Here is a 25,111-nt window from a genome sequence, read left to right as displayed (position 1 = left end):
AAATTAAGTTCAGTCTGTTTGATCTTGTTTAATTCATCTGTATCTTCATGGCGCTCAACGAAACGGTATGGCTTTGCCTGGATGTCTGGTCCTCTCCTGCACTCAAAACCCTTTTCCATTATGACCCTCGATATGCAACCAGACGCCTCGTTATATCGTTTTGGAACCATACCTGTCGATCAGGAATAACGTTAAGTATATGCAAGCTCTCTACGAAAAATGATTTCTGGAGGTGACGCCCAACGACATGAAGTCCTAACGAACTGTAATCTGATCAGAGTATGGACCTTCTGTGATCATGTGGGTCATATTTTCCTCAACAATCGATATGAAGATCTCCCGCTCACTTCATTTTTGTAACTCTACATGAATCTACCTCACGAGTCCCGCGGTTATGGGCGTGCTCCTCACCGTTTGATGGAAAAGATGGTTGTAGACCACGTCGGGTAAGATTCAGACCTGCACCGTAATCGGACTTCATGAAAGCCTCTCAACTGCAATTAGCGACATTCCAGGTGTACATGCAGGTTTTTGACGTTCGTGTATTAAAGTTTTGAGTTGACGTAGGGTGTATGTAGGGTATTTTCATGCATAGTGTCAACACTCAATTTTTTGAGTTGACATCACTTTTGAGATCGTTTAGTTTCAATCGCAAACTGGATACTGACTCAACTACAAAGTTTTAGTGGACTGTTTTAAGTCTCTACTGTTTCAATTACATTTTTCAATTCTTGGTAGCATAGCTTTTGTTGTAGTTCAGATTATCCATCTTTGGAACCATGATCTGGAAAAGCACTCTCTATTTCCTAAATGAGCTTATTAGCGGATACGCAGTGAGATATGCACAACTCCTTCAAATGATAACATTGAAATGTCATATGCAAAGCCTCTCCAATCTTGTGCGTGCTGAATCGGTTTTGGTAAATGTACTGCGTCAAAAGGTTCGACTTTGTCCAAGTCTAATTGGTGTTATTTGGACTGTATCAACAGAAGTGCACAGGCTACCAGCAAGATGCGTCAATACCCTCCGAATGGAATGTGCTAACAGCACATTCTGAAATAGGAAACAATCAGGCGTTCGAATATTTGTGAGGATGAGTAAATTCACGAAGTCTAGACTCTTTTAGTGTCTGGCCTTTTGACTTCTTGCGCCCGTATTGCGATTCTACCTCTTTGACCCCTAAAGTCGAGGGCGGTCACACAGTATTTGCGAAGTGAAGGGCCTCGCGGTCCCGGAATGGCTCCATTCGGGATCTTGCCTAGTTTGAGATATCTGATATTCTGGAATCGAGCATGTTTTCTCGAAAATATAGCATATTGGAGCCCAACAAAGCATGATTCTTCACAACTCCTAGACGGGGAGCATAAAAGTAACACAATGAAATATCACTACAACTCTCAGGTATTTGATTCTTTTGCTCTTTTCTACAATTGTCTTTTCCAACATTTGGACACCTGTATTCACCTCGCCTATGAATATTCGAATCGATTCACAAAAATTTAACCTCTATAGAAATTATTCTCAACAAAAGGCAATTTGACAAGCTTTCCCTTTCTTGGCTTTCCTCTAACTATAATTTGAACCTCATCTCCGATCTTTACGGTCTTGTCAACATAGCTTTGAGAAACATTATTTCCTAAAGTTGGGGACAAAGATCCAGAGCTGATTTCACCAACTTCCTTTTCACCCGATGAATCCAAAACCTTTGCATGAGTTCTTGGAGCAGGGCCCTCGGAAACAATTCCGATACGACGTCTAGTCACAGACTTCAAGTCTGCCAATTGTTGCAAGATTTTGGAGCTACCATTGAAGTGAGTCTCAGGACCTCTCCTGGTCTTAGGAATCAACCAGGCTAATGATGCTTCGACTGGTGTAATATCCTCAGTCAATTCATTTCCATAGAGACACATTCCTGCCTCCAAACGCAATGAGTCTCTTGCCGCGAGACCAATTGGTTTGACCAAGTCAGGGTGTTCATCGATAAGAAACTCAAAAAAGGACCTAGCTTGAGATGATTCGTGTTCATTTGACGATGGAATGGACAATTCAAATCCGTCTTCGCCAGTGTAACCTGTTCTTGAAAGGTGGATCTGGGAGTCAACGAGACCATTCAATCCTAAAAATTTGACTTGCCCAAATTTAATGGCCTTCAAATCTTCATTAGTGAATTTTTGCATTAAAGCAGCAGCCTTGGGGCCTTGCACAGCCAACAAGGTGGATTCGAAGGTTTGATGTTTAACATTGTCAAAGGCTTTCAATTCTTCATTTATAAAGTTCAAATCCTTATCCCTGCATCCAGCATTTGTGACCATGTAAAATTGATCCTCTCCATGTTTGGTGATAATGGTGTCGTCGATGATACCACCATTCTCATTAAGAAGCACTGATAAGCTGCTGGTGTTTACCCCGAGGGAACCTAAGTCAATTGGAGTAATCTTCTGCAAAAAATCTTTGGCATTCTTGCCATCGATTCTATGCTGCAACATGTGACTGACATCAAATAATCCCACCTTCTCTCTCACCCAATGATGTGATTCGATATGTGATTGGCTTTTGTAGAGAAGGGGCATCTGGAAACCAGCGTAGGGGGCAAATTTAGCACCGTACTTGACATGACTCTCAAACAAAGGGGTTTTCTTAACGAGATTAGTTGCCTGTTTTGAAGACATTTTGGTTTTCTTGGAATAATTAAACGATTCGATTAATTTGTGGGGTGTGGCTCTATTATATATCTGCAGATGACTCCGTACAGGTGACTGCGAATGCTCGGAGTCAAATGTCTATCTCCCATGTAATTGTCTAACACAAAGCAGGTGCATTGCGAATGACTTTTGCTATTTTGTTTATGGCTATTTTCCGAACAAAACTGACCCTTGACTGGAGATGTTTGCTCGATGAGCTGTGAGACTTGGCGAATATGTGGTGGTGCTTATGCAAGCTTCGGCGTCAGAGTTGTCTAGCTAGAATGTATGTAGAATTGTTATCTCCTGGTATCCGAACTAGGAGTATTCCCTTATTTCTCACCAAGAAGAGCTACGTCTCCGTTTTGTGATGAAATTGAATAAATGAGTGATATCATTTTCAATGTTTTCTTAGTTATGAACCGTTTACCTAGATCATATTCATGAGTATTCTTGCATCGTTTGGACTGCACGTTTTTCGGTTGTGTTGTCTCATTGTAAAAGCTATTTGGTGTAGTAGTACTATTTTTTCGGTAGACTTACAAGTGTGTTTATGTTATTCTCATTTCTTTTTCATCTCTAGACTATCGAACCCAAAAATAATCATTGATTTTTGAAACCCACGCAACACTTAGGTTCTCAAATTGTGAGAGCTATCCAGACAGTCTTACAAATTCACAAACTGCCTTTAAAAATCGAAAACCTCACTCAAAGATGTAAATCTTTAAATGCATAATACTCGTGTGACAAATATTATATTGCAAGAAATTTGAGGTATCTGGACTCTTGAAAAGAGGTGTTCTGTGCTATTTCTGTTCAGTCTCTGACTGCTTGTGAAATTGTGTACACACTACTCGTGAAAAGAGACTTGAGATAGAATTGGACTTTAGTGCTTGATGCAACACTCAGAAGCTTTTGGCATACACAAGCAGGAGCTGTGATCTTCTTTCATTAAATGAATTTCGAAGTTTTTCATATTGTACAGAACAGTCCTGTCATTAGACCCTTTCCAAACTCAAATTCATTGGAGCAAAAGAATTTAAAATGAAAAATTGAATATTTTGCCGACAGTTTTCAACCTCTTTCTATTCAAAATGATAACTCTATGCATCGTGGTCTCCCGGGGGAGCTCAGCATTTTGGTCCACCCATTTGATTCGACTCCGCGTTTCATTCCTACCTCCCACGAAGACTGATGTCTGCTCGTGACATTTCGAGTGTAATTGAATTGTTGCAATCTAACAAGGTCAAGACCAGGAACGATGCTTTAAATTTATTATCGGGCTATGCAATTGACAATTTGCGGCTTTCAAATAAACAGTTTGCAGCTCTATGTAAAAGCCTTTTTAAGAGTCTCATTGAAGAACGGGACGCGAAGATCGTGAACTCATCCACAGAGCAAAGGCTTATCTTCGCTTCAACCATCATATTCGAGATAGTTGGAGATTGTTTGCGGTCTTCAACAGTTCTGCGCCAGAAACTCAAATTCCTTTCAGAGTTCGGCCTTTCTTTGAAATCCTTTTACCAGTCGATTTACTACAAATCAGCTGATGATGGCAGACCAATGTTCATAGAACATTGCGCGCCAACTAAGAGTAGTATTGCAAAATGTTTGGCATTAATGATGCGTAGTTGGGGCCTTTTTACACACCTATCAGAGACTCTTTGGACTGAGTACTGTGACTTCTGTATTTGGGCAATTCAAACAGAGCTACAACTTACGCAACTAGAAGCAGACTCAAATGCCTATCAGTTTACTAATGAAGGTCTCCTAAATCAGCTTTATCTATTGTTGAGTAGCCTTCTAGGCGTTGAGCTGTCATTTACCATTTCTCCATCTACACTGAAGAAATATCGAAAGATTATCTTTACAATACTAGAAAACACCTGTCTCTGCTTCAGAAAAAAGGAAAGTGTGCTACACACCAGCATTCTCAAAATCATCAATAAATTAATCATAATTCTAGCAGGTGAGGACATGTGGACCTCTCATTGCCTAATAGACCTAGAGATTAAGATGTTTCTACAATTTTCAACAACACCTACCGAAGCATTAATGCATCAACTCCAACTAGCGATGAATATTGAATCCTTCCATTTTTTGATGAGCCTTGACCACCTACCTCCAAAAACGTTGCTTGAAGTTACGGGTGAAGACCCAGATGGCCAATTTTCCGATACTCAGATGTACAATCTTGAGCGCATGATAGAGTTGCAAATAGAACTCGCTCAAGGACCGAGATTTAAAGTATTTCCATCCGACTTTGATGTGGTCTCTTTTCGGAATCATCAAGATTGGTACAACTTAAGATTGATAAGGTTGGTGTCTGACAATCGTCTCGGCTGGCTTGTAATAAGTGGTCTTGCGAAGCTTCTCATTACATATTTCAGGATTCGCGCGAAAAGTCTTCATCATTCAAAAAAGTCATTGGTCCGAATGAGGGACTGCTCTGATAACATTCATCAGACCAAGAGACGTAAAACAACAGAAAAAAGATTTAATATAAATCTGTTTCAAAATTTGAGTAACTTGCTCCAATATATGCTAGATAGCGAAGACGTCAAATGGCGAACTTGTGGCTTACAATTAATGATATTCATTTGCGAGCATGAGCCTGAAATTTCGATTGAAAGCTTCGAGCTAAGACCTAGCGCATTGAAGTCTAGCCACAAGGACTTTGACCAACATGATTCAGTGACCTTATTAACAGAATTCAGCAAACACATCCTCACAGAACCTTTTTGGTCATTGTTAGCATGTCACGAGTTGCTAGCGAGATTGGAAATTCTGCCAGAGGCATGCAATGACGATCCTCTTAAAAATTGCTTGCAAACGGTAATGAAGTCGACTGTCTCGTTAATGAATTCTTGGTCCTCATACAAAAGTTGCTCTTGTATTTTTATCTCATTGGCTGAAGATCATTGTTCTCTCCTACCTTCAGAATGGATCAGCGGTGTCTGTAAAGACATCATTGATTTTCCGGTTATGGCTGGCCCCCCATGTTTGGACTTCTATTCATGTCGTTTTTGGATGACACTAGCTACCCTTCACTCGGGGTCAAGTTTATCCGAGCAACACTTACTCCATCGAGCGATTGTGCTTTGGATCACAAACGTATGTCAGACTTCGCATAGATTGCATGACAACGTTGCAAATCCAAATTCCCTTTCAAAGTACTTGCCCATTTTCATGAGTTGGTTGCTTGGGAACAATGTAAGTTTTCCTCTATTCATAAACTCAATCTTTTTTCAGCCAGACAATCTCTATCGAGAAATGAAAAGACATTATTCTGTCACATGTTTTCTAAGCCTTGCAGATCATAACACCACAAGAAGCTATGATAAAAGCAGATTCGAGTTTTTGGGCATCGCGATAGCTCAAGATTTGCATAATGTGCTATTGAAACAATTCAGTGAATTCAATTATTTCGACATAGAGCAAGCGTGCAATGCTAATTGTTTGGTGACTTCGGCTATAATGCTTTCTTCTATTTCAGACCTTTACCTACGGTTTGATCCGATACAAGCTGCTTTAATTGAGGAACACGCTATGGACCTAATTCTGTCCCTGGCAAAATTGATAAATCTGAAAACTGAAGCTCTTAAAGTAGTTGAGTCCATCAGCGATTTGGAACCACGAAGAGAAACCCTTGAGAAACTAAATTTTCCCTTCGAAATAATAGATTTTCGGATTCAAACTGATTTACTTCCTAATTCGCTATCCTCCATATCAACTAGTGTTTTGTTAGAGGATGAATTCTCACAAAGTCATACGCGCTCCAATTTAGGAACACCAGAAACTATAAATTGCCCCGAGAAATTATGTCAGAGCATTTATCTTTACTACCTTTTCAGTTGCGTATCGCTTCAAGCTGCATTTACTTATGCTGCAAAGCTTGAAACCGCTGAGTTATTGAATTGTGCTGATCTTGTTCTCTCATTTGCTTCCAAGAAATTCGGTCAAGAGGGTTTGTTTCGACTCATACGGGTAATGGGTGAGAAAGTTTTGTCCTCACTGACCTATGAACGGGACCCGACCGCCCTCATTTTAGCAACGAAAGCTTTACGAATGGTATTTGATGATTCGAGCCTGCTTGACGCTGCTCAGTCTGATTGCCAAGACCTTGCAAAGTATCTCTTGAGCCTTGAAAATGACAAACTTTTGATTGTCGAAGAGTGCCACGCTTACATTTTTACGTTGAGGGCTACTGTGAGCATGACTATTCCAGATGAACAGCTCCTTCCGTCCATGGGCCGCAGCTTTGACAATTTCACGAATGTTTCTCTCCAATTTGTATGTGAACTGATCAAAGAAATCGATTTTTTGATGCCTATCCTAGATAAAAGAATGGAATTGAACCTGTCAATATTCCCGATTGAGAGCCGAGATTTTAATTCCGTAGAACGATACGCAACGATTTGCAACATCTTGCTATCGTTGTCGAAGGCTGATATATACCTGCCATTAAGAATTGTTCAAACCCTCACTGAGTTATCGGAGAACAATGCTATCGTTCCGTACCTGAGTCGATGTATACTGAACATGGCATTCACAGATGGTTTCGACGAATCTCGCTTGTTCTTGGCTCAGAACTGTCTTCCGATACTCAAAACCTGGTCCGATTCCAAGCGGTCTTTAGAAAAGTTTCCTTATCTGATATTTGGTTATCACGAGTGGAAAGATTTTGCCCATGAAAACAGCTCGATCATCACCTCTATTTGGCTATCGGCAGGCATTCGTCCAGAGCTTCTCAAATCAAGGCCGGTTGCAACAACACTTATCACACCTATAAATGTTTATGAGGAACCTGTCATTGTCTCGAGTCTTCCGAAAGCAATTCCGTTGGCTTTCGCATCAAACGGTATTGAGAAGAAAATCTATCAAAACTTTGCTTCATTTTTCAAAGACAAATTCGACAAAACTATGTCAGAACTACTTATTTTAATCATTTTGGAAACAATTCAACTCACTGACTTCAAAACTGGAGTCCAATCAAGAATGATTGTGAAAGGTATGAGCAAATCATCTCTCAATTCTTCCAACCACGATGCTGGCGCAGTGCCCAGCTATCAGCTTTTACCGAGCATGAGCGAGGAGATCATTTCATCATTGATCCAAGAATTCCATCCACAAAATGAGTCATTCTGGAGCATGCAAACGATTCATTTCCTTTTGCGCCGCCTATCAATTGCTCAATCACAACCAATTAATGATGTAAGGAGGCTCAAATTTCTAATACGCATCTGCAAGTTCGATTTCACAGGGAGCGCTGTTACCACCCAGCTAATGGAGATGTGCCTCAAGTATGTGTGCACAGAAGCCAGGGATGAAGTTTCAGACATCTTAAGTGAAATTCAGATCAAAGATCTTCTTTCAGTTCCCCAAATCCAACTCAACTCAGTCATTACTTCAATTTTATCAGCTTATCTATCGGGTAGTGACCACCTGTTGAAGTCTTTCATGTTCTTGGAAAAACTTAAGAGTTATTTGGAAAATTTTCGGGAGTCCTTTTTGGATTCCAAAGTTCTTGACTTCTATGTCTCCGTAGTCCATTTAATCCAAAATCCAGCCGCTGAAATGCGGATATCATCACTTGAAGATTTCTTGGATGATGAACACATTGAGGTTCTTGCTGCCAAAAGATTTGATGCATTTGCTTCATTAATTTTAAGGGTCTTTCCCCGTATCGTTGATGTACAGAATGCGAGGGGAAGCAGGTGTTTGATCTCGCTTTTTTTGAACCATCATTACAATACCGAGAAGAATATCGACTTAAGAGTGAAGGCTGCAGAGTATATGGCTCAGCATTATTTAAAAGGACATTTTCGGCAAAACTTGAAGACATACGCTCAAGTTTCAGAGGCTGGTGTCTTGACTGATTCGATGAGAAACGATATGAGCTTCATGGTTGTCTATTTCGAGAATTTGATGTCCACTACAGATTCAAATCTAGTTGCGTACGTGGAATCTTTAATTGGTGTCTTGCTCTACTTTCGTGATCAAGAGTTCAACGATGCATTCAAAATGTTTGATATCAACCACCTCTCTGAGACTACTCAGAAGATTTGTTTTCCAGTCAACCACAAGATGTTTAGTCTTTTGTATCCAGATACCTTTCCACCGCTCACATACGAAGAGACCTTACAGGCCTTGCAAACGTTCAAACCTCTCATCGATGAATCGCAGTATTGCAAGTGGGTACAAACTTTATTTTCAGTCATTATTGGGAATCTCGACAGAAGTCTGAGGTTCGCAAGGGTTCTCAGTAGCTTTGGTCAGTACGCGCCAACAAAACTCGCGCCCATCATTCCCCAACTCGTTTGCCACTACATTGATGCTGGGGGGCAAAATGCCTCAAAATTTGTCAGTGATATCATAGCAGATTTTTGTGTTCCTGAGAGCCCGAATCACTGCTTAGATAGCGTGATTCTTATTAAGGACGTTGTTCTTGCAATTAGATCGCGAGCTTTAGATGGACAGAAAATATTCTTGAAATTTTATGGCAAAATAGATTTAAAAGGACTTTCTGCGACATTGGAAAGCAAGCAAATCTCGAAGACATACATTCTTCTATTGGAGGACCAAATCACTGAAAGGGCACCCGATTCCCTTCCCAATTACAGCAGATCTCTCTGCCAAATGTATAAAGAGCTCGATGAAGATGATTTTCTAGCAGATCTCTCGGATCAAAATGATCTCAAAACATCTACAGAGCTACTCAAAATTCTAGGCAAAACCGATGAAACTGTTAAGTATGAGAATGCCTACCTTGATTCATCAATAATCTTGAAAGGCCAGTCAAATTCGAGTTCCCTCAGTGCGGCTTTATTGAAAGAGGGAATAAATGGGATTCTGATGCAATTAAACAACGAAAATCATCAAGGGGTCTCGTTTGAGTGGGCCTGGAAGTTAAACTTCTGGCAAATGCCTGCTGAGACAAAATTTGATACGAAACACGGAGCAATTTATTCCTACTTTCACTCTTTCCAAAAATCACAATCCAACCCGTATGACCTTGTCATGTCGAACTTTGTTCCTACCAACGAGAGTTGGCAAAAATTATCATATCACAGACGAGTTGAAACAATAACTACATTTTTCGAAACTTTGGGAACGCTTTCTACAATCAATTCAATATTGAAGTCCGATTGTGAAGATTTCGAACAGGAGATCTCAAGATTTAACAAAGAAACTCTGTGGCTCAAATTCTCAGATTTGAGTTCAGATCTCGATATCTTAGAGGCCAGGCGGACAGCTTTCATGCTAAAAGATCGTTTACCTGAGAAGACCGACACTGCGGAAATGCGAGCGATACAAGCTGCCGCATCTGAAATTTTACGGTACAATAATTTGTCGCGGCAACGAAACCTCGAACAGAAGACGCTCAGCTCAGCTACTCTTTTGGATGACTTAGTCTCTCAGTCAAATATAAAAGAACCAACATTTCATAGTTCCTTCAAGCAACTTTCTACCTTTCAAGCAGCGAAAGCTCTATGGGCGCAAGGAAACTGCGAGATTTCGATAGCAATCATTGAAAATCTTTCTAAACAAGGCTCCGTTCATCTACCATTCAACTCTTTGTCCATCGACAAGTTACTTTTAGATGCATATAAAGTGACCTGGATGGCTGAGGCTCGATTTGATTATGGATCGAACTTATTGACAAAATATGTTGAGCCGCTCTTTACATCTACCAATAGCATAGAGGACTCCAGTCAACAAGAAGAGGCGTGCCGCCTACTTGCTAAATTTTGTGACAATGAAGCGAACTCTGCGGAACTTGAGCTGAAGGTCAAGGAACTAGAAAGAAGAATTGTCGCGAGAAAAAGTGAAATCGATGAAATCAAAGTTCATTATGGTAAGACCTCAGTGACTTCAGTTGAGAAGAAAGCTGTGCAAAAGTACTATTCGCGTTTGAAAACACAAATCAGTTCTCAAACTACAGAGTTGGAGGAGTTAACAGAAACTCGGCGCAAGTTCAAGGCTTACTCGATTCAATTTTTCTTCAGAAGTATATTGCTTGAGACTCGCGATGAAAGCGTAGACAAATTCTTTTCGTTGTTGCTTGAGCTGGCTTCAGATTCTCACTTGCAAGATTTCATTGAACAAGACCTCAACAGGATACCGACTCACATATGTGTTGGTTGGATCACGCAGCTCTTGTCAAGGATTTCATTGGATAGTTCGAAATTTCAGGCCGCGATTCAAGCCCTTATTGTTAGAATTTGTCGCGAACATCCGTTTCATTCTTTGTATTTTTTGATCTCATTGGAATATCATGAAGAACATTCGATAGAAAGTGATAATGCCGTCATGGCATCGAGAGTCAAAGCTGCGAAAGCAATACACAAGCAATTGCTTTCAGCCGATGTTCTGTTTGGTGCAACGATCTTAATTCCCACTTATGAATTTTGTCAGGAGAGTGTCACACTTGCACAATACAAAGCATCTAAAAGTCGGAGAATCCAGCTCGATAAATTGAAAGTAGGTGACTTTTGGATGCATAGACTCCCGAAGATCCCTCCTCCGACCATACTGCTACCTATCACAAGTGCTGGATATGAGAATATCCCTCGAATGGTACTGATAGATCCAAAGCTTTCCGTTGCAGCATCAGGGTTGAGCTTACCAAAAATTGCGACATTCATATTATCAAATGGAAAATCTCATCGCATGCTCTTAAAACACAGTACCGATGATATTCGGCAAGATGCAATTATGGAACAGGTCTTTGAAAAGGTCAACAATCTCATGTCACGGGATTCCCATGCCAGAAGAAGAAATTTGAGAATTAGGACATACAAAGCTGTACCAATGGGCCCCAAAGCTGGAATGATCGAATTTGTGCCAGACACAAACGCCTTGATAGAAATTGTGAGACCTCTCCACCAAAAGCAAGATGCTATGAAAATTGATGTTGCCCGAGATCTCATGAAAAAAGCACAAAATGAAGAATCGGCATCTCGTGTCAAGGTATTTCGTGGCATATGCACCCAAATTCAACCAGTTTTAAGAAGCTACTTTGTGCAAAATTTTCGTGACCCTGACATTTGGTTCAAAAACCGACTTACTTATACTCGCGGCATAGCTGCCTCTTCCATTGTTGGTCATATCCTTGGACTAGGTGATCGCCATTGCAATAATATACTTCTAGATGGAGTTACTGGAGAGCCAGTTCACATCGATCTTGGAGTTGCCTTTGATCAGGGAAAGAGACTTCCAATCCCAGAGTCTGTACCTTTTAGATTGACAAGAGATATCGTGGATGCTTTTGGTGTAACGGGTACTCGTGGCTTGTTCAGTAAAGCATGCGAACACACTCTACAAGTGTTGAGAGACAATCAACAGCGAATAATCTCCATTCTTGATGTTTTGAGATGGGATCCTTTATACTCATGGTCCATTTCCCCAATGCGGGTCAAGCAAATTCAAGAGACCAATGAAGGCGAGTTCAACTTACATACCACGGAGGATGGATCAGAAGCTGTTACGGCTATTTTAACAGTAGGAGAAAAGCTTAATGCAAAAGGATTAAGCAATTCAGCGGTTGTCAGAGAACTTATTAGGGAGGCTACAGACGAGCATAATTTGGCTGTTATATATTGTGGTTGGTGTCCCTTCTACTAAGATCATTATATTTTATACTAAATTAAAGAAAATTATCTGGTCTAAAACTACAAAATTTGGAGGATCATATTCTTGAGTCGTCGCATGCAGTTCATCAGATAAGCCCCAGATTGTAATGACATGGCTAAGTCCGAAGCCGGAGTGGGAACTACGCAACGAATTAAAACCGTGGATATCACAGTTATTAATCAATTGACCAAAAGCACGATCAAGAATGCGTCGGCTCAATTAAAGATTGAGTGGCAAGAGGATACCCAACTATTGAAATTAGTGGTGGCTTGTGAAGAGGGTATCTTCTCACTGCAATACACCAAATCCGATCTCATAGCACGAAAGCTGAAAGCAGATGTAGATAATGAGGTATGGCGTCAAACCTTGGAATTTTTGTTTGACGCTGATGTATTTCATGAGGTCAAGCTACCTCAAGAGACCTCGAATGTTGTGCTCCAAGGTAAACTCTATTCTATGGACGCTTACGATGAATCTGGGCAATTGCTCAAAGATGAGCTTTGTGAAGAGATACCGAGTTTTGAGCTCTATGTCCAAACCAAGGGATTCTTGTCGGTGGCTTTAGGAATGATACCTTTGGAATACAGGGATCCTGATTCATGCTCTGCAGATGAGGCGGATATGTTATACTGGCTTCTGATAGCTACGAAACAGATCGAATTGCTCAGAGAAGAACTTTTTAAGGCAAGACTTACTAGTGAAACGTTCGAGAAGATCGGCGCGATTAAAGAAAGCGAAATAGCGGAGCTAACATCGGACTACAAATTGATAATCCGAGATTTTCAAGATCGTTTTTTCCAAGTTTTGCAATCAAAGAAGCAAAGAATCCGAGAACTCGAAGGAGACTCTGGGGTGAATTTACAAGACCTTAACCACGGGTACGTTGAGCGAAGCAAACTCAATTTAAATCGTGTCAACATTGAGGACATCGAAATAGGCGATGAAAGTAAAGAATACGGGAAAAAACGAATACGAAAAGTCACAAAACGCGCGAATAGACGAAGAGATACGATGCATGAAACCGAAGCAGCTCCAGTTGTGCGCAAGAAAAAATTCATAAAGAAAGAAGTTTTAAAAGCAGAAGATCGGATGGGGGTCAAAACAGAGGATAGAATGGCAGTTGCTGACTACCCTGATGATATCATCAATGAGGAGCCAATGTTCATTAAAAGTGAAGATAAAGAACAACTCGAAAAGGGAGGCCCTTCACAAGAAGATACAGATTATGATTCTGAAGATGGTGATCACAGTGGTGATCACAGTGGTGAGCTGGATGTAAGCGTAAGTTATTCAAGCCCTGAAAAATTAGAAGATAGAAAACTAAAGCAGATCAAACATCCTCCAGAGGCCACTTCGCCAGTGCAACTGGAGGATGATGCTGAGAGCTCTAGTACTGAGTATTCGGATTCCTAGAAAATTCCTGTTTTTTTTTTTCGGAAGTCCATGAGCAAGTGTTGTATTTGCTGCATGTTCTTTCGAAGTGTGAACAGGTCTTCATCTACTGCTTCAGAAAATTACAAAAAAAAAAAAGAACAGAAATCCCGGAACTGAATTACAATATCTATTATTTTTGCCGCTCAAAATTGATTAAACACGTTTTGACCATTAGTGTTGTAGTCATATTGCCATCTTCAATGCATCGTGTAGGACACATTTTTCAGTGTTAGATGGAAGAGCTAAGTTGCAGGAGCCAAAAAAATATCCCGACTACTTCCCACACTCAACAAATCAACATCCGGAGTGAAATCTGAGAAGTTCAGAAGCGAGATTTACATTTCAAAGACCGTCAAGTATTCTCAGTCTCAACGAAAGTGTCTGTGAACGTGTCCTGTCTTCTTCGCTCTGAGGCTCATCTTGGATCAGTTCTATTCTTCAACAGATTCCCAGTCGCGTTGCAACTTCGATTACACGGCCTAGCGAACAAAAACTTGACTTTTCAACCTTTGCATTTACCTCGCACTCTTGTCGCGTGATTTTTTCACTCTCGCTAGTCCTTTTTTTGCTTTTGCCTTGCAACTCCGTATTGCGAAACCACCTTGCATTTACTTTCTCCTCATTTCTCTCTGCTTATTGTTTTAATCGTTTTCTTGATTTGTTTTTATTTTAACTCCGTGCCCGTTAACTGAAATGTCTTACTACGATCCTTTCCACTCCATGCCCCAACAGTTCATGGCTCAACCGTACTACCAAATGTACTCGCAGGGTTCGGCCGAACAACCAGTTCAACCTCAGTTGGACCATTCTTTCAGGGCAAGAAATGGCTACGACTTCTATCCACAATACGGTGGCGAAGAGGTGCGTGATCCACGTTTGGACGAGACCGCTCAAATGCACAATCCAGAGGTTTATGAGGATAAGTACTACATGAACAGCGGCTCTTCTGAGTCTGACGAGCTTTCGTCCCAGATTCAAAGACTCTACTTGCATGATCAAGTGGGAAACAACCGTTCGTTCCAAGAACCCATCTCGGCTCTTTCTCAAACCTCGTTCGGTCTTCCGGGCGAAATCGCGCCATCGGCAAACAACTCTGCTTCTGATTTTCTTTTCAACGGAAATACTGGTCCAAGTATTTCTCAAGCGCCAAATCAAACTGCGCAAGGCCAACCCCCTTCAAGAACTGTTTACTTGGGTAACATCCCGTCTGACATTGAGCCAAACGAATTGTTGGATTACGTCAGAAGCGGAATTTTGGAGAACGTGAAAATATTACCATCGAAAAACTGTGCTTTTATTTCTTTTGTGGATCAGCAATCCGCATTGTTGTTCCACTCTGACTGCATTTTGAAGAAATTGAACATTAAGGGTAATGACATCAGAGTCGGTTGGGGAAAGAACTCGCAGATCCAACCGGCCGTCAAGGAGGCAATCCAACGTGATGGTGCTACTCGTAATGTCTATTTGGGAAACTTACATAACCCCGTCACTGGACAAATGATCTCAGAGGAGGAGTTGAGAGAAGATTTGTCCTGTTACGGAGTTATTGACTGCATTAAAATTATTGCCGAAAAAGGTATTGCATTCATTCATTTCTTATCAATCTTGAGCGCTGTAAGGTGTGTCTCGAATTTACCTTTGAAAGACAAATACTTGGACAAGAAGTGCTTCTATGGTAAAGACAGATGTGCTTTCATTACCAAGACCCAGCAACACAACGCTGCTCAGTACTTGGGCTTGGCTCCGGGTATGGAGCATGTTGTCACTGCTGCCGACAGAGAGTTTATTTCCTCTGCTTTGGTTCAACAATCTGCTGCCGCTGCACAAATTGCAACTCAAGCTGGAGGTGCCAACAACTTAGGTAACAGAACTGTTTATTTGGGTAACTTACATCAAGATTCTTCTGTTGAGGAGATCTGTAACGTTGTCAGAGGTGGTTTATTGCAAAGTATCAGGTTTTTGAAGGAGAGACACGTTTGCTTTATCACGTTCATCGATCCTATTGCTGCTGCTCAATTCTTTGCCATGTGTCAACTTCATGGCTTGACTATCCACAACAGAAGAATTAAAGTGGGTTGGGGAAAGCACTCTGGCCCATTGTCGAACGCATTGTCTCTTGCTGTCTCTAATGGTGCTTCTCGTAATATCTATGTCGGTAACATTACCAACTTCGATTACTTCAATTATCAAAAATTGAGAGAAGATTTCTCGACATTCGGTGATATCGAACAAATCAATTATCTCGAGGAGAAAAATTGCGCGTTCATCAATTTTGTGAACATCGCTAATGCTATAAAGGCAATTGATGGCATCAAGTCATTGGAAGATTACAAGAGTTTGAAGATCAACTTTGGTAAGGACAGATGTGGCAATTTGCCTCGCCAGTTCCAAAACCTGCCACAATCTGCTGACTCTTACAATGGACCACGTGGCTTTTCGAATCCATCCTTGCAGCCACAAAGAAGCAGTGAAAGCTCCCTTTTGTCTGAGTCTGAATTACTGTCCGAGAAGGCTCAAGGGCGCTAATTTATGATAAATTTCACGCAATAATCAAAATCTTGTTTAATTATATATATAGAGGTCATTAATGAAAAATAAACATCATCAATTCCAGCAATCACATCTTTGGGAAGAATTTGGCAACGAAAGCCATGAAGAAGAATAGAACAAACACAAATATCATGATCTTGATCATGAAGAACAAACTAATCTTGCCGCCTGTTTTAGAGCCCAAGTAGTCATTGAGGTTTCGGCCAACGTTTTGCATGAGTGACAGGTTTTTGACCATATGCTCGGTTGTTTCCGAAACAAGCTTGGCATCGGCCGTTATCTTGGATGAGAGTTGCATAGCGGAGGATTTGAGCGATGACGTTAGGTCTGAGAGCTCAGAAATGAGATCCTCTTGAATCGACTCATGATACGAATTCAATTGTTCGTGAGAGGCATTCTCGAGTTTTGAAGACTCCACTCCACCGGCCAAGAGTCTGTTTCTCAAAGAAGCATAGCTCTCTTCTACTGATTCTGTATTTGTAGATGGGCTGGGTACTTCAGACGGAGTTTCTTTTGGTGCAAATTGAGCAATCCAATTCGACATTGCCTCTTCGTTTGCTAGAAGAAGCTTGCTCAATTCTCCAAAGAGATGTTGTATGAGCGTGAGCGTTTCTTGGTAGAGCTTGTTTGATTCATATCCTTTGAGGTGGTGTAGTAGAACGGGGAGATCATCGTGTATTCTCTGAAAGCGGAGTTTCTGTAATAGTGGAGCTTCTAAGCCGAGAGTGGTCCCGTCCAACTCATTTTGATACGATTGGACTGTAGCTCTTATCGATTTGAGATCCATAAGTGGGTAATTCGAGTAGGTCTTAACGATTGTATGGGGTGCAATACTGGGACACGACATAATTTTATGAAATGCACACGAAAACGCTTGAAATATTCCGAGCAATTTTCATCTTTTTAGACTTTGAACGATTCTTACGTGAAGACTACCATACTGGATTTGTCTTGTTTGCAGGCGTCAACCCGTTTATGAACTAGCGACTTGCTTGTCAAACGAAGATCAGAAAAGAAATGAATTAGAGAAAATGATCAATTTGATAGAATTGCAATATTTCTACGATGACTACGTATCTCTTTACAGAAGTTGTATGCCCCACTACTATCAAACTACGATCGATGGGTCTGGATCGTTGTTAGCGAAAAAGGGCATGAATTGTTCTAAGCAGCCGCTTCTGTTTCTATACTGGCCCGCATGTTGAAGAAACTTCACTAGGTACCAGCGTAAAAGAAGGAGACAGCTTAGAGAAAAAAAGATACAAGCCATTGAGAAGCTTTTTATACTGGAGCGTGTGCAGGACAAGCATACCAATGAATATTGTTCTGGAGAATCTTTGGAGGATGCTATTATTTTCATCTGTATCTTCGGTTTGAACTACTTATGGAAACTGTGATTTTCTTTCTTTTGTTTAAATTGGCTTCTTTGCAGGCTCATCAATGTAGTGTTGTATCTGGTCAAAGCCCTATGGTGAAGAGCGTGGTGAGCAGGCGAAGTTTTGGAAATGAATATTGTGTCAAAGAGGGCCAGGCAATGTTTATTTGAAAATTGAAAATGGGTTCCTAGAGAATTTTCATGATGACTTGTTGTGTTTGGCGGAAGTCCCCCGTTTCACACTTGCTTTTGGTACAATCCCTGTAAGTTTACGAGATTACACTTCAAAATAGAAACTAAAAACAAAATTGGGTTACGATTTCCCCAAATTGTCAAATGCAATGTCAAGCATTCTCAGACAAACACTGAGGCTAAAGAAAGGCAATTCAATCTACAACAAGGCCACCCCCTACTGGCTCAGAACTTATAGGCTATTTTCGTCTGAAAACCGCGTAACTCCCAAGAGAAAAATTCGGTCGCTCGATAAACAGATTCAAGTTTGCGTGCTAGACTTCACGGTGCTGGGTTAAGCCTTTATGAACCTCACGATGTACATTTGAGGGCCAGAACAGGAGTTGAAACGCGAGGCCAAGAACCCATGACTAAAATCTCAGTCGATCGAAGAATTTATCGAAGCATCCCCGCTTCCTTCACGGATCCGAACCATGCAATCGAATCAGCCAATGATTTGGCCGTTGGCGTGCACAAAATTGGCCAATGTACCTTAAAGCCGTTTCCTTCGCCAGATCTATTTCTGTCTCCCACAGGTTCTTAACATGCACTACCAAGTATAGCCCCTGTTTCATCTCTAGTAATTACCAAGTAATTCCCAATAAAGAGACAGCAGAAATCTGTAATTCCCCCCGCGTTCGTGCAATTCTTTCCCCCGTTCTTTTTTCTGGTCCTAGTCTATTTCTGGGTGTTAGCCTTTTTCGGTATAAGGTGATCCCCCTGCGTGTTGTCATCGGCAATGCAGCTTCGCGCCGCGAATCTTCGTCTATTATTGTAGTGGGCTTTGCAACAACAACATCAGTTTTTCACGGTCCCCCGTTGCTACTTCTTGCTCAAAGACGCTGTTTCTCTAATTGTTACTCGTCAAAGTGTAATAATAAGATACTGTCACTCGCTTGTATCTCTTAGCTTGTTTGTGCTACTGGACTCAGCACCTTTACCTGTATTTTGGCAAGACTTTCGTTTCAAAAGAGTGCCTTCGAGTTAGACATCTGGTGCTCAGTGTTTGTTCGAGAACTTCGTTCTTTTCTCTGTTTCTGGAATTTTCCGCGGCTTGCTTTGGTTTCTTAAAGCTTGTTTCATCTCCTGACGTACTGATAGAGGCGCCTGGTTGGTCAAGAACAAAACCCAACAAAGGCATAACTTCGAGGATACCCTGCCTTCAATCAATTGCCATCGCGCATAATTCACCACACAGAACATTTCTATTGCATCCCAACCAGATACCTATAATGCTTTTCCTTCTGCTACTATGGGTACTGACCCCTGTTATGGCAATATTCTCATCTGCTGGCTGTTACGCTCAGAGTGACATACAACTGCTCTTGTCTCTGCAAGGCGACTATCTATACCAATCCACTTCCTACTGTCAACAACTCTGTGATAAGTACTACATCGCAGCCTTGATCAATGGAAAGTCATGTTATTGTGGGCTGACGCTTCCACTGGCTGACTTGAAGCAGGATGACTCCAACTGTAACACTCCGTGTCAAGGTTATGGCTTGTTGAATTGTGGCGGTAGCAACTACTTCCAGGTCTATGTTAATGGTGGTGTCACCGGTTCGTCACAGGTTCTCAGTTCTTCGTCGGCTGCGTCTTCCTCTGCCTCCTCCTCCTCTAATCAGGAATCCCTGAGTCTGCAGAATTCACAAAGTAGCTCTGCATCGAGCTCTTCGCCTCTGAGCTCTGTGAAATCTGCCACATCTTCCGCTCGTGGCTCCTCAAGTGGCAAAAGCCAAGGAAGCGTTACAACCTTCGTTTCTACAACCACTCAAGCTGGAAGTGGCTCAAACAGTGTCATAGAAGTCACCACAACTGTCGGCGGGTCTTCATCTGTCATTTCGCCTACTTCATCATCATCTTCGCTGTCTCAGCCCTCGCTGTCCAAGAAAATGTCCGGCGGTGCGATAGCAGGTGCTGCAGTTGGGTCTATAGCTGGTGTGGCGTTGATAGCCGCTGGAATTATCTTCTTATTATGGAAGCGCCGTCGCGATAATGACAACGAAGAAGAAGACTTCTTCGATATGGGCGATAAAGATGCTAGGATGCGTGGTTTCGATTCTGTCATCCCAAACACTTACACCGGCAACGCAGATGCTATTGAGTCATCTGCGGGCAATCATACTCATAGCGCTTCTGACACAAGTAACTCATATTCGACCCACCCAGATGCCTTCCATTACTCAGAGCAGAGGGACGAATTTGCGGATCCACGAGAAGAAGACTTTGGACGTCGTAGATTGTCTGATGGTTCCCTTCCTGATATGGTAGCAAAAGGTCCCGGCTCCTTGAAGGTTGTTAATAGATGAGCACCTGAGGATGCTCTCCGTTTCGTCAATACACTTCACAACTGAGTCCAAAGAGGCTCTCGGATGGTTTTTGCTGCCGTTCTCATGGACTCAAAAACTTATGAGAATTTCTTTTCAGTTCATGTGATGCTTTCAAGTCTTCAATGTATGCTACATATGTATGATGAGAGATTTACAGCTCTTTGGACAGCATCATATCGATAAAAAGCAAAAAATAAGCATTTCAAAACAAAACTAAGACATTCAAATCCACACTACATTCGTTCGGACATGCAACAGGGAACTTTCTAGTCTCTGTTACGTATACACTGTTTAAACAAACTGGGACTAACCTCTCAAAGACAAATTAAATAAACATCACCAGTGACAAATAGGTAGGCACGCGTAATGACAATTTTAGTTTTGGTTTTTCCGTTTATCATTTCTTAGTCCCTTTGTTCTACTCCAACTGTTTTGCAGCCATTTCTACTCCTGCACGTTACACGTCACATGATTGTCAGGTCTCATGCCCTACCACTATGCGCACTACAAAAAATTTTTCCCTATGTCGCGGCTATAGGACCTGAAATTTCTACTTCTTACCTACTATAGAATATCATCATGTCTGGTTCTGGTGCTTCCGGTAACAAGTTCCGTATGTCTGTATGTACCTCAATCGAATAGCACAAATGCTGAATTTCCAGAGAATGTTCCCATGTGTTCAAAGTCCCGATTTGTCGATCAAAACTTGTTTTCAACCTATGCCACAGAGATGCAACAAACATGGCCCAATAGAAGCTCTCATGGCAAAGTCAAATATAAGATGCTTGACAAGAGCCGTTTAATATCGAAAAGAGCCGTCACTTTTACCTGTGAGGTAGGTCATCGAGATAGACCATCGACCAGCGATGAAGAATAGATAACCCCTCATGGAACTAGGACACACGAATAATCTCTCATACTATGAATACATGTACTAACAATCAGTTGGGTTTGCCAGTTGGTGCCGTCGTCAACTGTTGCGACAACTCTGGTGCTAGAAACTTGTACATCTTGTCTGTCAAGGGTTTCGGTGCTAGATTGAACAGATTGCCAGCTGCTTCTGCTGGTGACATGGTTATGGCCACCGTCAAGAAGGGTAAGCCTGAGTTGAGAAAGAAGGTTATGCCAGCTATCGTTGTCAGACAATCCAAGCCATGGAGACGGAAGGATGGTACTTACTTGTACTTCGAGGACAACGCCGGTGTCATCGTCAACCCTAAGGGTGAGATGAAGGGTTCTGCCATCACTGGTCCTGTTGCCAAGGAGTGTGCTGACTTGTGGCCAAGAATTGCTTCCAACTCTGGTGTTGTTGTCTAAGCGCTCCCCTTTTATACATCATTAATTCATAACGACATTGTCTGCGAACATATTGTGTAGTATTACTTAGATAGATATTCATTGAAAAAAGTACGTATGTACATGATTGTCTTGGGATGTTTGGCGCTATTTGAGGGGAACTCAGCGCTAGATTCTGTGTGTGGCTCCCGTGAGTACATTCTACACTGTAGTGATATAATTTAAGAAAAAGGATCATACTTGCCTACACTTTGACGAAATTGACAGCATTCGATCAGAATGTTTGAATTACGGAGATATCTCAGATAGGTTTAGAATTTGACACAGCTAAAGATGTTGCAATTCAATGCTAGTGGGTAGTGCTAAGATCCTCAGTCTTGAGGTTCACAATATTATCCGTCAACTGAGACACATCTTGATCCTTGAACTCCAGAGAGTCTTTGACATCATTGTTATGCTTGGGGTTTGATGGCTCCATATTCAATGATTCACCGAATTGAACAGGATACGGAGCAGTACCTGAACTTCTATTTTCTTCTTGGTGAGGCTGCGTTTGCGTTTGCTGAGAGCCATAGCCAAGAATGGGGGAAGCAGGGGCGAACATGCCTGTTTGAATAGGTTGTGGTGATGATGGGAAGTATTGTGGCATGGGGTTTACGCCATTGGGTGTCTTAATTTGTTGTTGTTGCCCGAGGTGACCTTGTGGTTGACCAACTTGCAGAGCTGGAATAGCATTGATAGTGAAGAACTGTTGCAGAATTGGGTCATAGAACTGTTGAGGCTGTGGAGCGACCTGGTTTAAGTAATATTGCTGGTTCTGTGTTGCCAGTTGCGTATTTCCATTCGAGACTTGCGCCATGTTCAATGCACCACCATTTTGGAATGGTGAATTTACAGCGATACCAGGAAGATGAAGCTGGGGATCAGTCCTGGTACTACTAGGTAATTCATTTGCATCTTGGGTTTTACGTGTCTTAATCGTGAGATCTCCCATTTCATCAACTGAGTCCTCGCGAATGAAATGCCTGTCATCCCTCGAAGTGTTAACTGTGTCATCACCATTTTCTACTGGGTCCGAAACCAGTTGTGATAATGGGTTTCTGTTCGAGAAGGTTGACGAAAGTCTATGATTCTGTGCGCTGGACATGAGTGAATCATTTCTGGAAGCTATAGAGTTTCTTTTCTTCGAGTTGAGACCGTTATTGGGAACGGCAGAGTGGCCAGATTTAATAGACATTGCGTTTGTGCGAGCAGACAAGAGACTGGACACGCGGGAAGTTTTCCTTTCTAAAGCTGTGTTAGCGAGAAGAACCTTGCTCATACGCTTTGCCCTCTCTGCTGGCCCTGGAAGTGATGTCAAGATTTTGATATCATTGAGCCAATCTTTCATTTCCTGCGGGGTCTCACACTTGAAGACAGAGGTGTGACTACGATGCATCAAACTGTTTGGAGTCTTGGAGTACAAGTCAAATTTGCAAGCTCCGACATCCTTTGAGTGTTCAGATACAAGGCAGTAATCTAGAGAGATTGAATTTGAAGGACCATTCCTAAGGTCTTTGGCTTCGCTCGATTTGAACTCATGAAGGTAGCTGCACGTCAATACGTAGTAACTACGAGTGTTGGATTTGAGAAACTTAGATTTTCTCTCCAAGTAGCCTTGTCTGATAGGCACGCTGAGTGGCGAGTCGTAATGAGGAATGCTAAGATCAGCCATCGATCTTGCAGGAAATGAGAGGTCAATAAATTTCCCGGAAACTTTGCGACCTGACAAGCTGGAGGATTTAGGGAAGTTTCTTTGCACAAAGGATTGCCATTCAAAGTTTGGCTCTTTGGCCAAGAATCCCTCTGTTAAAGTTGGCACCAAGAAGTCAGAAACAGAGCTCTTTTCTGCTTCTACTAGGCCGAGAAAGTGACCTAGGTATGTCTGAATCTCCTTTACAACAATGGCCTCGAGTTGTTCACTGGAGTCTTGCAAGTTTGCATATGCTCGATGAAGATAGTGCTCCTCATTTAGTTGAGCCTTGAGCTGTGATCGCAATTTGAGTTTTGCTAAGTAGGGGTCTTTTTTTATACTCTCAGCGACGTTTCCAGAATCATGATGTGCCTTCGAAGCAACTGTAGCAGCCATATCTAAGCGATTGGCAAGGTCAATTGAATGTGTGTAAAGAGCTAACATAGAGCCCGTGTTGCTTATTTCCTTAGTCAACTTACTATCGAAGTCGTTATGCAATGACTTAATCTCCTTCAATTTCAGCAAAAGATCTCTGCGCAACTCCTCAAGCTTAGGGATGATGGTCAGACGGATCTCCTTCAAAGTGCGTCTGCCGTTTTGGACGTTCTGCTGATGGAATTTTGTGAAGATCGTGGGAATATCTTGAATGGAACCGTTTCCGATGGGGAGAAAAAACTGGTTCAAGGCACTGAGAGCCTCTTCGTCCAGAGCTCGATCTTTAGCTCGATGGCTTTGGGCACTAGACCCATGAGCCTTCGTTTCAATTGGTGCGTCTAGAGAAGCACCAACAGCCTGCTGAAGGCGAACTTGCTGACGAACGATCTCCTCTTGGACCGAGGCATATTGATCGAGGTATGCTATCAATGACTTGAGGATGTCTCTGTAAGCCTGGAATCGGGCTGCAACAGCCTCGGTAGGATAGTCCTGAGGAGATTTGAACTCGTATGGAATGTTCACAGAGAGAGGGTTTCTGTAGTCAGTCATGAAGAGCAAGAATGATGTTGAATATGAAATGAGATGAAATACAGTAGTTGTGAGAAAAGGATTGTTGGTAGGTTAGGAATGAAGCCCAAAGACGCTTGACGATAAGTAAGGTCAGTTTAATGTGGAGCAATAGGAGGTATGACGGGTCAATGGGAAGAAGCTCCAGGACGTTTGCCTATTCTTGATTACCTATAAGCAAAGGGGGAACAATTGCTGGCGAGTGGTATGACGGACCGTCCCTGAAGGAAAAAGGTGGATGTAGCAGTGCTAACCAAATAGATGGGGTGCGTCGCAGAATGTTCCAAGAGATACGGAAGTGTGATTCGTCCAAGCGTTGGTTAGTAGAATTCCTAAGCGGTAAACGCGGCCGAAAAAAGTGTATGTATGGAAGCAGGCTAAAGTGTATAAAGGAATGATATTCTGCTTTGGGACTGATATGCGAGTTGAAATATTGCGCCGTGGGACAGCCAGCAAGAATTCGAGTAACCTGTGGGCTTATATGAGGAAAAAATTAACAGCTCCAACCTTATCTCCGGGCTGCTGTTGCAATCCGCAAGGGCCCGCAACTCCCTAAATTTAACCGTGCATCGGTGATTTTTGGGTAACTCCAATCTATGGTCTCTGTGGTCATGCTCAATATGCTTTGCAGAGTGTGCATGTGCGCCCGGGCTACTATGCAGCCAAGAGCCAGCCTCCCTGTTAGCATTGCAGTGAGACACCACTGGGTTGTGGCTCCAAATGCATAGATCTTAATTGCTAAGAAAAGCCTATTTATGTCTTGACTTTACTCTGTTTAGGTATGGATTTAGAGACAGAGTTGTTCAGTAGGATTATTTATTTATTTTCGCTCATTTGACTGTG

General features: G+C 41.9%; 8 protein-coding genes across 8 annotated transcripts; 5 read left to right on the top strand and 3 right to left on the bottom strand.

The window, feature by feature from the left end:
* Positions 1–1,500: 1,500 nt before the first annotated feature.
* On the bottom strand, positions 1,501–2,670 carry PUMCH_003190 (uncharacterized protein; the record flags this gene model as incomplete). The annotated part of the gene is made up of 1 exon (XM_063022169.1): positions 1,501–2,670. One exon carries the CDS (start codon positions 2,668–2,670, stop codon positions 1,501–1,503), a length of 1,170 nt encoding a protein of 389 aa, XP_062878239.1.
* Positions 2,671–3,876: 1,206 nt separating this feature from the next.
* PUMCH_003189 (uncharacterized protein) lies at positions 3,877–12,309 on the top strand (the record flags this gene model as incomplete). Its single annotated transcript, XM_063022168.1, has 1 exon — positions 3,877–12,309. One exon carries the CDS (start codon positions 3,877–3,879, stop codon positions 12,307–12,309), a length of 8,433 nt encoding a protein of 2,810 aa, XP_062878238.1.
* A 120-nt stretch (positions 12,310–12,429) lies between these two features.
* PUMCH_003188 (uncharacterized protein) lies at positions 12,430–13,731 on the top strand (the record flags this gene model as incomplete). The annotated part of the gene is made up of 1 exon (XM_063022167.1): positions 12,430–13,731. The coding sequence occupies one exon, from the start codon at positions 12,430–12,432 to the stop codon at positions 13,729–13,731; it is 1,302 nt and encodes a 433-aa protein (XP_062878237.1).
* A 714-nt stretch (positions 13,732–14,445) lies between these two features.
* PUMCH_003187 (uncharacterized protein) lies at positions 14,446–16,278 on the top strand (the record flags this gene model as incomplete). The annotated part of the gene is made up of 1 exon (XM_063022166.1): positions 14,446–16,278. The coding sequence occupies one exon, from the start codon at positions 14,446–14,448 to the stop codon at positions 16,276–16,278; it is 1,833 nt and encodes a 610-aa protein (XP_062878236.1).
* A 91-nt stretch (positions 16,279–16,369) lies between these two features.
* PUMCH_003186 (uncharacterized protein) lies at positions 16,370–17,149 on the bottom strand (the record flags this gene model as incomplete). The annotated part of the gene is made up of 1 exon (XM_063022165.1): positions 16,370–17,149. The coding sequence occupies one exon, from the start codon at positions 17,147–17,149 to the stop codon at positions 16,370–16,372; it is 780 nt and encodes a 259-aa protein (XP_062878235.1).
* A 1,991-nt stretch (positions 17,150–19,140) lies between these two features.
* PUMCH_003185 (uncharacterized protein) lies at positions 19,141–20,217 on the top strand (the record flags this gene model as incomplete). Its single annotated transcript, XM_063022164.1, has 1 exon — positions 19,141–20,217. The coding sequence occupies one exon, from the start codon at positions 19,141–19,143 to the stop codon at positions 20,215–20,217; it is 1,077 nt and encodes a 358-aa protein (XP_062878234.1).
* Positions 20,218–21,159: 942 nt separating this feature from the next.
* PUMCH_003184 (uncharacterized protein) lies at positions 21,160–21,555 on the top strand (the record flags this gene model as incomplete). The annotated part of the gene is made up of 1 exon (XM_063022163.1): positions 21,160–21,555. The coding sequence occupies one exon, from the start codon at positions 21,160–21,162 to the stop codon at positions 21,553–21,555; it is 396 nt and encodes a 131-aa protein (XP_062878233.1).
* A 328-nt stretch (positions 21,556–21,883) lies between these two features.
* PUMCH_003183 (uncharacterized protein) lies at positions 21,884–24,250 on the bottom strand (the record flags this gene model as incomplete). The annotated part of the gene is made up of 1 exon (XM_063022162.1): positions 21,884–24,250. The coding sequence occupies one exon, from the start codon at positions 24,248–24,250 to the stop codon at positions 21,884–21,886; it is 2,367 nt and encodes a 788-aa protein (XP_062878232.1).
* Positions 24,251–25,111: the final 861 nt, after the last annotated feature.

Source organism: Australozyma saopauloensis, chromosome 4 (genome assembly GCF_035610405.1).
Source record: "Australozyma saopauloensis chromosome 4, complete sequence".
Classification (NCBI taxonomy): domain Eukaryota; kingdom Fungi; phylum Ascomycota; class Pichiomycetes; order Serinales; family Metschnikowiaceae; genus Australozyma; species Australozyma saopauloensis.
This window is presented reverse-complemented; position numbering and strand designations above follow the sequence as displayed.